The following is a 12,271-nucleotide window of genomic DNA, read 5'->3' on the forward strand; positions in this document are numbered from 1 at the left end:
GATGAAGTCAACTTTCATTTCCCTCAAACCCTACTAAATTCAACAACAAATTATAATCTCTGTGGACACAATCAGCGACTTTTACCTCAACTAATCAACCATGGTTGCATGGAGCGAGAAAATTTTTTTACAAATAGAGTAACAAAACACTGGAATGCTCTTTCACATGAAGCAGTTGACTCGCCTTCTGTACATTTCTTTGAAAAATTTGTATTATAGCTTTCTTGACCAGCTACTTTGTGTGGCTTACCTGTGTCAACATAGAGGAGCCTGATTTAGCTCTTCTTCATTGGTTTAGATTACATTTACACTACATAGATTACATGTACATTGTTTTTGTATTCTTCAATATAAATATTTTAGGACATGGGTTATTTAATGTTCACTTGTATTTTTATGGACCATATACTAATTTTGAAATAAATAAGATAAAAAATAAATAAATAAATATATGTATATATATATAAAATATATATATATATATCTTTTTATAGTTTTTCACTGATTTTATACTTTTGATATCAAACGGCAAGTGTAAATTCTCTTGATAAGGTGGTTAAATTAAGTCTTTTCATTCTATCATTGTAATTGAACTTTGGAATGATGCATGGTTGTTCTGTGATGCACTCTTTCAATAAGTCAATATCTTTTTTCAAAACCCGAGTCCAAATAGATGGCTAATATTTAAGATGAGAAAATTTATTTGCTATAAAAACAAGCAGTGTAATAATAATTCTCTTTATTTAAAAATTTGGTTAAAAAATAAAATAATAAAATCAACAACAAAATGACAATGAAATAAAATAGTGTACAAATAAACTATTACAAAGACAAAGTACTGAAAAATGTATATATATATACACGCATGCATGTATACATATATATATATATATATATATATATATATATATATATATATATATATATATATATATATATATATATATATATATATATATATATATATACACGCATACATACCTATACACATACAAATAGACAGACATATATATATATATATATGTGTATATATATATATATATATATATATATATATATATATATAAGTATATACATACAAACACAAATATGAACATATACATACATACCTATATACGTACATATACACACACATATATACATATACATATATACATATATATACATTCACATATGTAAAACAACTAGGGAAAGTAGAAAGATAATAAAATATTGGTGTTGTAAGATCCAATTAAAATTAAATACTAAATGGACTAATGTAGGGGAAACTACATCCTCAGGGCCACAATATATTCACTAATGATGTTTTGGAGAGTCTGATAAAAATGGCTAGCATCGTTTGTCAGGGATGCATCCTTTCTATCTTTATCATTGCCTGTAGCCTACATCATATCAGTCATTATTGCAATAAAATGGGCCCCACTACAGAAAAGCCAATCACCTAAACTTCTTCCTAATTTAGGTAACACCAATAATTTTTAGGAAAAATGGAGATATAGAGACAAATATGCACAATGTCCAATTAATCTAAAAATATTAAACAGTAATATTTGTATAAAAAATTCTTAATAATGTAAAACACATAAAGATATAAAAAGTAAAAAGATAGATACGTATCATATTCAATAAGTTAATAAAAACTTTATTTTAAGAAGTGGACAGCTTATTATGGTAGCTGACAGGCGTGACACTAAAAACAAAACTCCTGTCAATAAGATCTTAATTGAAGACATAGCTTAATTGAATAAAAAATACTTGCAATTCTATTGGCTAAAAGCATGCTCCAGGGAAGTTTATAGTTCAACAATTAATAATACAACTATAATCTTACAATCAAAATCAAAAAATGCAATAGCGTATAGTAACCATGAGCGAGACTAGGTTTTTTCAAACCGAGACAAGACCGAGACGAGAGGTTAGTACTTCTCGTGAGACAGAAAACGAGACAAAAAAAAGAAATTTAACAATTTTTGAAAACAAATTTATTAAAATCCAAGTTAAAAAAAAAAATGCAAACATGGTTTTGGCAAATAGACACAAATGACGTTTGTCAAATGTAAACAACTTTTTCAAATATTAATTCAGAATTTTTTTGCCAAACTTTTCCAACAAGACAATGTTTTCTCTGATTAAGATGATTTGTTCTACTTTTTCTGGGTGTAAGTTGTGTCTGGATGATCGGACGACATTTCCACCTGAGCTAAAAACTCTCTCTGATTTAGTTGAACTTGCTGGAATAGCTAAAATTTGTCTAGCTAATGTATAGAGTTCTGGCAATGTATTTGAATGCAATTTCCACCAATCAAGAATCCGAAAGTCTTTTTTGGCATCAGGGAGATGCCATACTGGCACATTTCGCTCAAAATAGGATTCAGTTCAGATGTTGGCTCTTGTGTTTCAAGTCTGACGTTTAACTTGCACTTCAATTTTGAATTAGGGGACAAATCTGCTGAAAGGACTCTGGCAACAGGTTGGCACTCAGCATTATCCTTAACCTGTGAGGCTAACCATTCTTTTGTTGTTTGAAATTTTTTAAGAGCTTCAAGTGAAGTCTCTTTAAAGCAGGATTTAAGTAGTTTGCTGCAGCACTCAATAAGTTTCCAGTGTGACAAATAGGAAGTCTTTTCTCAATGCAGCTTTTCAAGTTTTTTGTATACAAGACACCCTAGCCATTTTTTCCATCCGTCTCAATAAATTGATCAATTTTGTCATGGATTAAATAAAGAGAATAGGCGGCAGTGTTAATTGTTGGAATACACTCAGCCGACCACGTTTCTGTAGCTTCTTTAAGTGGTGCCAAAATTTTTACTGCTCCCTCGATTGATTTCCACTGTGATGCACTGATGGTCTTTGAAGAAAAAATATCTTCATTTGCACATAAGCTGATAATTGCACTCTTTAAATGTAGGACAGAAGCCATGCAATCCAGTTCACTATTCCATCTTGTATCAACAGATTGGCGTAACTGTCTCAAATTTATTCCTTGAGCGTCTGATTCTGATTCAAGCAACTCAACTGCAACTGTTGACTAGTGAGTTAAAGAAGCCAAATCTTTGCATGTTTGCAACGCATCATCCATACTAGCAGTCATTCCAAATGAGTCTCGAACTGCACATTGCAAAATATGATTGTTGCACAAGTATTGGTCAAGGCGCTTATTAGATTAATTAAAATCACGGAGTCAAAATATTAATTAGCATTTTGTAAATTATAATAATTTTTAATTTGGAAAATAATATAATATTTAAGTCTTGTTCTACTTCTCGCAAGAATTTTTTATTTCTCGTTTCTCACGAGAAGTCCCATTTCTCACGAGAAACGAGAACAAAACGAGATCTCGCTTATGGTTAGTGTATAGGTATAATGTATAGGATTAAGGTAGCAGTTATATGTGGTATAAGGTAAGACGTAACTGACGATTATAAGGTAATAACGGTATAGTGTAAAGTTCATAAACATTGATAACATATTAATGATATCGGGTAGAGCCTAAAAAATGGTCTAAACATAAATAAATGTCATATAATATATAAAAAACATTTAATATATTAAAAAAAAACAGTAATAGATATGGATGAGTAGTTAATGCAAAGGTAATGACGTATTAAAAATAAACAGACTTTTTTTTTTTTAAACATCTTTGCTTCCAACAAGACTGCAAGCAACCACTAATTACAGTTACTAGAAGAGAAAAGATGAAGATTGTAGAGCAAGAAAACGATTAACAGACAACTTAAAGGATTGCAAATTATATGAATCAAGAAAGCAAGGCGAGGAAGCAAATTCCAAAGAACTGATGAGGAAAAAAACTTGAAGAATAAGAGTTTTTGGAGCACTTAAGAACAGTCAACAGGCTCAAAAAAATTGAGTTTTATCTGAATTGAAGTTCACCAGCCACTGTAACCCCCAGCCTTTTCAAGCTCAAATGCCCCCTCTAAGCAATCAAATAGTGTTGGCTTCTTACCATGACAAGAATAAATGGTAGTATCATCAGCGAACAATGCCACCTTACATGTGAGAATATCTGGAAGATGGTTAATGTAAAAAGAGTATAGGGCCAAGGATTGAACCTTGAGGAATCCCTGAAGATACAGAATAAGAGGAAGAGTGCTGTCCATCGAGGACAACTTTTATACTCTGATTGGAAAGAAAGGATTCAATAATCTTAAAGATACACTGTAAGAAGAAAGCTTATGGAGGAGACCATCATGCCAAACTTTATCAAAAGCTTTAGAAATGTCAAGAGCGATGGCCTTAACCTCTCCACCTTTATCAAATGTGTAATCAAGAGATGACATCAATGAAAAGTTTTTAGTGAACAATTCAGCTTTATCTTTAGGTGAGGTGACAAAGTCTGAACCAAACAAGAGAGGGGGAAATACAGATTTGTCCTTTTTGCTGATACTATTAAAGATTCTTCAGTAGTCATAAGAGTCTACTTTTTGTGATGAAATATGAGATTTCATGACTTGAGAATAGTGTGGTTTGGCGTTAGGAAAAACCTTTTTATAATGGTTTCTAGCAGTAATAAATAGACGTCTGTTTTCTGGAGAATTGTTTTGATGATAGATATTGAATTAATGGTTTCCATTGGCAATTGCAGCAGCACAATGTGAGGAAAACCATGGAGAAAAGTAAGGCATGACCTGGAATCATTGAGAGGGAATAAAAGATTTCATGCTAGCCTGAATCCACAAAGTTATGTAAAAAGCACATTTGTCAACAGGAAGATGAAAGATTTGAGAAGATGACCTAAGGGCCATCACAAAGAAAATCACAAAAAAAGTCCCAGTCAGCTTTAAGGTAGTTGTGAGAGGTACATTGATAGGGGGATTCAGATAATGAAGAAGAATGAGATAATAGTTTTAGAGAGATCACACTGCGATCAGAAGCACCTAAGGGTGAATGTGGAGAAACTGAGCACTGACTAGGATCAGAAACAAGACATAAGTCAAGTAGAGAAGGTAAATGATTACTGACACTAGAGCCAAGCCATTCAATGTGATGAGCATTAATATCACTGACAACAACAATATTGGCTGATGGATAAAGAGAGAGGGCTTGGTCAATATGATCAGAATTAAAGTCTTCTATATTAGCAAACTCTTTTAATATTCAATAATCAATCTTCTGATCTTACTGTATGTAAGAACTTAGTGTATGACAATCTAAGAATAGTCTAAGAACTTACTGTATGACAATCAGTAATGATTTTGATCCACTTTTGACTTGGTAACCATTATCAAAAAAAGTTTCTATCGTGCAATAGAAGCAGTGAGACAATTGCTCTTGATATATTAAAGGTTCTTGATAATGATTGACATGCTGGTCTTAACAGTAAATTTGCTTTATCTGGTATACTTAAAAAAAATTTGAAAATTATTAAAAAGTAGCATTTTAAGTGCAGTATTAAAGTTGTTGATTGACAACACTCTCTTTCACTTTTAGTAACAAATAAGTTACTACAAAATTTCATTCTTGTAGTTTTTCATCTATATTGATAATCTTTCTGATCTTTCAATTAAAGAGGCTCTGTTATATTTACTGGTGAGACATCAATAAACTCCAGTCATCAAGAAAATGTCTTTACTTTTTTATCCCTCAAGTTTGTTAAATCTCTCCAGTGACAGTAGCAGAACTATTGCTTTTTGACTTACTTCATTTTTAACTTTTTTTTTTGTCAACTTCCAACTTAATTAGTTGTTACAGAAAAGATGGTTTCAGATTGGCTGCTTGCTCAAGCAGTCAAAAATCATCACTTTTTGTCAAGACCGAAGTTCATTAGCAAATAGAGCCAATTTAGAGGCAAGATTGTTGGAAGAATAATAATATAGATGAGGAACATCACAGAACTAAGAATGGAACCCTAGTAGTTACCTGAAATAAAAGTTGTCTGCAACCTTGAACAACTTAAATCCTGTGGTTAAAAAGGAATTATTCAATAACTTTAAAAAGTTTCCCAGATGCTTCATGCGAAGCAAGCATATAAGGAAGACCAGTATGCCAGACTTTTTCAAAAGATTTTAATATATCAAGGTTTTTGATATATCAAGGTCAAAACTTTCCTAAAGTTTTGCCTTTGATATATCAAAGCCAATCATTTTGATGGATTTTTTCAATAATAATTTTAGGTACTTTATTTATGTTTTTAATAATTAAAGAACTTGATCATAAATAGTGCATGACACCGTAAGCAACTTTACAGTTACTTCTTTTGACCAGCTTAAAGTTATAACGAACTCGTTATGTAGCCTTAGCAATGCTCAATAAAAAGAGAGAAATCTTCATTATGCAACATTAACAGAGATACCTTTCATACACAATGTTAACAGAGACTCTTTCCATATGCAACATTAACAGAAACACCTTACTAATGAATACACTTTCCATATGCAACAGGGAACTTATAATATGCTGATGTTTTAAAGCTGTTGGTAGAATCAGCCTCTCTGAGAGCAATCACAGATTTCGAAAACTTAAGAACCAGTTTGCCTATGGGATTTTAAACTGAGTTTTAATGTTGCGTTCTTATTAGGTGATCACAGGAAGAGTTGCATTACTATTATTATAGAGACACAATCAACAACTCATGTATAGAAAGCATAAGTTCCAGCATTCATCTTTATAGACATTTTAAACTTTTTAAAGTCAGAGATCACAGAAAAATCTGACATGGTAGTGAAAATAAAGTTGTTCTCCAGAACATGCTACTTGAAACATATAATCCATTATATGTTTCAAGTAGTAGGGTGAATGTGATGGTTTCTACTCCTGATCTGACTATACAATCATGAACAAATTACTTGAACAAGTTACTGGAGCAAATTAATGGTACAAGAAACTATTTCTTTACTTTCAGGTGATTAAACCTGATAATAGTGAAGGACATTAAATTAATTTTTTTTTTCATTTAAGACCAGTTTTACTTTCAAAAGACTTTTTAACATGAATAATCAACAGTATATTCTCTTTATCTATGGCTGAGGTGTTGCTATGGTGATGGTGGCTGAGGTGTTGCTATGGTGATGGTGGCTTAGGTGTTGCTATGCAATGTTGATAGTACTTCTTTTGCTGATAAAAAGATTAAAGGTAAAATAAGATGTTTATCAGCAAAAGTATTGGTAAAACTAGATAAGTGAATTTTAATTATTTCATGTTTTTATTTATTTTCGAAAACGGCTACATAGTCTTTGAAGTTTATTGTGTTTTTCAAGATTGATGATGTTGTTTTCAAAAATATTTTTTTGTGCAATGTTTTACTTTATAGTTAACACAAATGTTGTTTTTTTGAACTAGGATTTATTTCTGATTTAATTAATTCATGATTACCATATCTTGTAAACTTTACCCAAAAGAATATGATGGAAAAAATTTTTTTAAAAAAAGGTTGAGAAAATAATGTTGAAAAAAAATCAAAAATTAATTAAAATGATCGTTTAAAATAAACGCAATTAAAAGTTACATTTTTATTTTTTTTTAGTAGGTATGTATTTTTTATGATAAATTTAAACGCTTGAAACTATTTTTCCATATCTTTCTAAAAATCTTTTAAAAGACTATTTTTTTAAGTTTAAATTATGAATAAGTTAAATTAAATCTTCCCATGATTTTATTCCTTTATTTTTTTTGTTCCTATTTTTACAAAGAATTTTTTAAGTTTTTTTTTTTTTTTTTTTTATTAAAACATGAAATGATTAAAGCGTACAATTTTAAAATGACTACGTTTTTTTTTTAAACAATTTTTTGTGTGCAACTTTTTGAAAAAAATGTTTATACATCTTAAAAATATTATATTTTTTCTTTTCAATAATTTAATTTCACTTTTCAATAGTTTAAATAAACTTTGTTCATTTATTAAAAAATCAATAGAAGTAATTTGTAAAAGCGTTTTGCATAATTTTAAAAGCATTTTGCGTAACTTTGAAAGCAGTTTTTGTAACTTTATTTGCACAATTTAAAAAGATAAGTTTTAAAGTAGTTTTTTTCAAATGCAATTAAAAACGTGGCAAAAAATAATTTTAACTTCAAGTTTGTTTTATTTTAAAGTTAATTTATTTTCTTTTTCGTAAGGAATTGCTTTGCTTCTTCTTTAGTTTTTCAATTTTCTTCCTAGTTTAAGTTCACCTTAACGTTTCTTTTTTCAGTGATTTCTAAAACGTTTAAAATTTAAACATTTCAGAAAAGCTGAATTGAGTCCTGTATATATATATATATATATATATATATATATATATATATATATATATATATATATATATATATATATATATATATATATGTATATATATATATATATATATATATATATATATGTATATATATATATATATATATATATATATATATATATATATATATATATATATATATGTATATATATATATATATATATATATGTATATATATATATATATATATATATATATATATATATATACATATATATATATATGTATATATATATATATATATATATATATATATATATATATATGTATATATATATATATATATATATATATGAAGTAGGTTTTAGTATCTAGTTTTATATATCATATTTTAAAGTTTAAAATATATATATATATATATATATATATATATATATATATATATATATGTATATATATATATATATGTATATATATGTATATATATATGTATATATATATGTATATATATATGTATATATATATATATATATATATATATATATATATATATATATACATATATATATATATATGTATATATATATATATATATATATATATATATATATATATATATATATATATATATATATATATATATATATGTATATATATATATATATATATATATGAAGTAGGTTTTAGTATCTAGTTTTATATATCATATTTTAAAGTTTAAAATTGTTTTTAGTATAATGTACCAGATAATGATACCATTGGATTTATTGCAACACATTCACAGTTATGCCGCATCATTTTTCAACATCTTCACCACTTACACTATATACTAATCTGCTTGCTGAACTATTAACACCATAGTTAACAAACTGCTGTGTTTCATCGTGATTGAAGATTTGAGATATCTCAGCTTGAGTGGTCCAATGACCAGATGCTTCTTGATTTTCTTCGTGATGTTGCAAACCACTAATTCTTTTGCAAGATCATCTAAAAATTAGTGAATTCTCTTACAGCTTACATACTCAACTTCTTCTTCTTCTGTGGTTAGTATCATTACATTTTCATTTCCTGTAAAAGCTAGGTAAGATCTTGATAAGATTATAAAACTAGGTAAGATCTTGATAAGATATTAATGGAAACTGACCTGTTGATATTGCAAAATATCCTAGTTTTCGATTAATTTTGCACCACTCTAAAGCATTGTTTATGTGTTTCTTTTTTTCATCTCGCTTTACAGCTGCTTCAGATTTATTCCTCTGCTTTTTAATTACAGAGTTTGCATTTTTTGAGAAACAGAAATATACAAACTCCAATGCCACTGATGAGTTTCAACTCATCTTAAAAAAAAATTGCATGGAGTTTTAACTAAAAGTTCTGTAGTTTTAACCAGTATGCTTTCTTGGTTAATTTTGGCTTGTGTTTTTGTAATAGAAAAATGTTCTTTTTTTGTTATAGAAAAAAGGTAAGCAACTTTTTTTTGCCTAATGCAAAAACACTAAATGTCTTAGTACATTTAGAGCTGATGTAATAAACTAATGCCTTGTTTTGATTCACTTGCCTGTCACCACAAATAACATCAAAACCTACTGTTTTGATTCACTGTCACCACAAATAACACACTGTCACCTACCTGTCACCACAAATAGCATCAAAACCTATTGTTTTGATTCGCTGTCACTACAAATAACATCAAAAATTGTTTTGGGGTTAGTGCTCATTTTAGTTTTAAGACTTAAATTCAGAAACTTTTATAAATGAAGTTAAAGAATAATAACAAATAACAAATAAATGATTTTTTTTGCCCCAATAGTTGTCTTTTGCAAATAGATACTCTCTACACAAATTATTATACTCAATTGATGTATGTACTGAAGCCCCTTCAGATAGGTGTTTTAGTATGTTCATTGACATCAGTGTCAGCAGGGATTTAAAAGTTTAATCCTTGAAAAAAAACTTGACTTGTCCATTTTTTGATCAAATCAAGAAAATTTCAAAATATTTTGCAATTAAGATTTTTTATTTTTTTTATTTTTCAACTTTCTCAAACACACACACACATATGCTGTTTATTTATAGAATGTTTATACCCACAAAAACACAAACATGGTGTTTTTTTACAGAAAGTTTAAACACGCGAAAACACACACATGCTGTTTTCTATAGAAAGTTTAATGTCTTAAAGTTTTAAAGTTTTAGGTTTTTTATCTGTTTTAGATTGTTATGGAAAATTTACTTGTTCAAAAATTTAATTTTCCAATTTCTTTCAAACTTATTGCAGCTTCTCTTCAATTGCATTCTGTTAACACAATTAAATATTGTAAGTTTTTTTTGTGTTTTACCCAATCATTGTAAAAATTGTTGTATATATAAGTAAAATTTTTTATCTTTTTTTTTGTAGGTGGACTGCAAACCTACGAATCTCTGTCATTGCATACACTTTCGAACATTGTGATTTATCTTTCAAGAAGTGATCATTTGTTGACAGTGAAAAAGTTAGATATTTAAATCTTTATGTTATTGAGACACAATATAAAAAACGAGTCTTAGAAGAGGATTTTTTAACACCAAGGGCCTTTAAAAAGATGTTCTTTTAAAGAAGAAATTAGAATTCTGTCATATTTATTTGTGAATTCCATGTATAAAATATAAATATTATTGCCAATGCTAGATTTTATCATCAAGGCTAAATATAACATTTTATTTAATATCATCTTTTTAATCCAATAAAATTTATTAGTTTTTTTTACGCTGAATAAGAAAAAAAATAAAATAACTCTCCTTCCAATCTTCAACACTTATATTTACTGAATGCTTGAAGAAAAAACTTATTTTGGCCAGACCTGACCAAAATATAAATTACCAAATTATCTTGAGCACAAGTCATAAATATTACTGGGTAATCATGAAGGAAATACTGAGGAAAAGAAATGTTAAGTGTGACGTTTTAAGATTTTTTATTTAATGCTAAAAAAAAGGGGATACAAAATAAAAATGTGTATATAATGGCAGCTACTTTACAAAGTATTTAACTACTTGCATGTTGGAAGTTGAAATTTTTTTTTAAATTAAAACTAATTATGCATACATTATTATGAAAAAAGTTTTTATAAACAGTTAAGTAATTTGTGAATTTGAAACTATATATTTTTCAATTGATCATAGTGATAAGATTTTACTGTAGTTATTTAAAACTTTATTAATTTATTATAACAATTGTTTCAACTTGATTAATAATATTTAGGACCTTATTACAAAATAAGTCTCATTGTGTAATAAAAATAAGTCTTATTGTTTATTAAAAAAATCTTTTTATCAATTTTCATTGACACCTATTAGAACTGTAGTTGTAATAGGTGTCAATGAAAATTGATAAAAAGATCAGAGGTTATTCATTGACATCTTTTTAAGCTGTCAATGAATAACCTCTGATTCTCAGAGTTGTGAAAATTGCCTTTTATCAAAAAGACCATAAACATCATGACAACAGCACAGTGATTTTGATACTACCTAAAAGCATGTAAATGTTTTATGTCTCTTACAATATTTTGAATATGTTTTCAGCTTAGATTTAATAAATTCCGTTCTTTTAATTGTGATCTCAGAAGTTCAGCATTTGATTTAATGAGACCTAAATCTCGTACTAAGTTGTCAAGTTCTTTTTGATTAAGAAAAAGAGGCAAATTTTTTGGTTTCCGAAATTCACAGTCACCACTGATCTGGTATAGATAAATGGTGACTGAGGTTGGATTGAGGTGGAGTAGAAACAGGAAATTCATCACTGTGTGGAACTGGTTTAATAGAAGATGGTTAAGTTGATTCTAAAAACTAGATTCAGCTTATCCTTCGGATTTTTATAGTTTGAAATATGAACCATGCAGAAATAACAGTTTAAATGATGGTTCTCTCCATATTCTTGGAATCCCAAAGGGCATTGACTTTCGGATTCCAGGAAACCATTCTTCCAGATTTGATCTGCAGCTGCCAGTGTGGTGCCCAAGATTTGTCTTGATCCCCCATAGACATGCCGAAATGAGCATGATATGCAGTAAGGAATTTTGTACTACTGACAATTTTATGTTTAGTTTGTGTTGGACTAATATAAA

At 28.3% G+C, this 12,271-nt stretch overlaps 1 protein-coding gene across 2 annotated transcripts in view; it reads left to right on the plus strand.

Moving 5' to 3' along the window:
* Positions 1-12,271, plus strand: part of LOC100205381 (dihydroxyacetone phosphate acyltransferase) — a 148,649-nt gene that overhangs the window by 114,655 nt on the left and 21,723 nt on the right. For both annotated transcript variants that reach the window (XM_065805233.1, XM_065805232.1), the window contains exons 11-12: positions 10,383-10,485; positions 10,567-10,660. In XM_065805233.1, the coding sequence (XP_065661305.1) occupies positions 10,383-10,485; positions 10,567-10,660 (197 nt within the window). The remainder of the gene's footprint in view (positions 1-10,382; positions 10,486-10,566; positions 10,661-12,271) is intronic.

The sequence above is a fragment of the Hydra vulgaris genome, chromosome 09 (genome assembly GCF_038396675.1).
Source record: "Hydra vulgaris chromosome 09, alternate assembly HydraT2T_AEP".
Lineage (NCBI taxonomy): Eukaryota > Metazoa > Cnidaria > Hydrozoa > Anthoathecata > Hydridae > Hydra > Hydra vulgaris.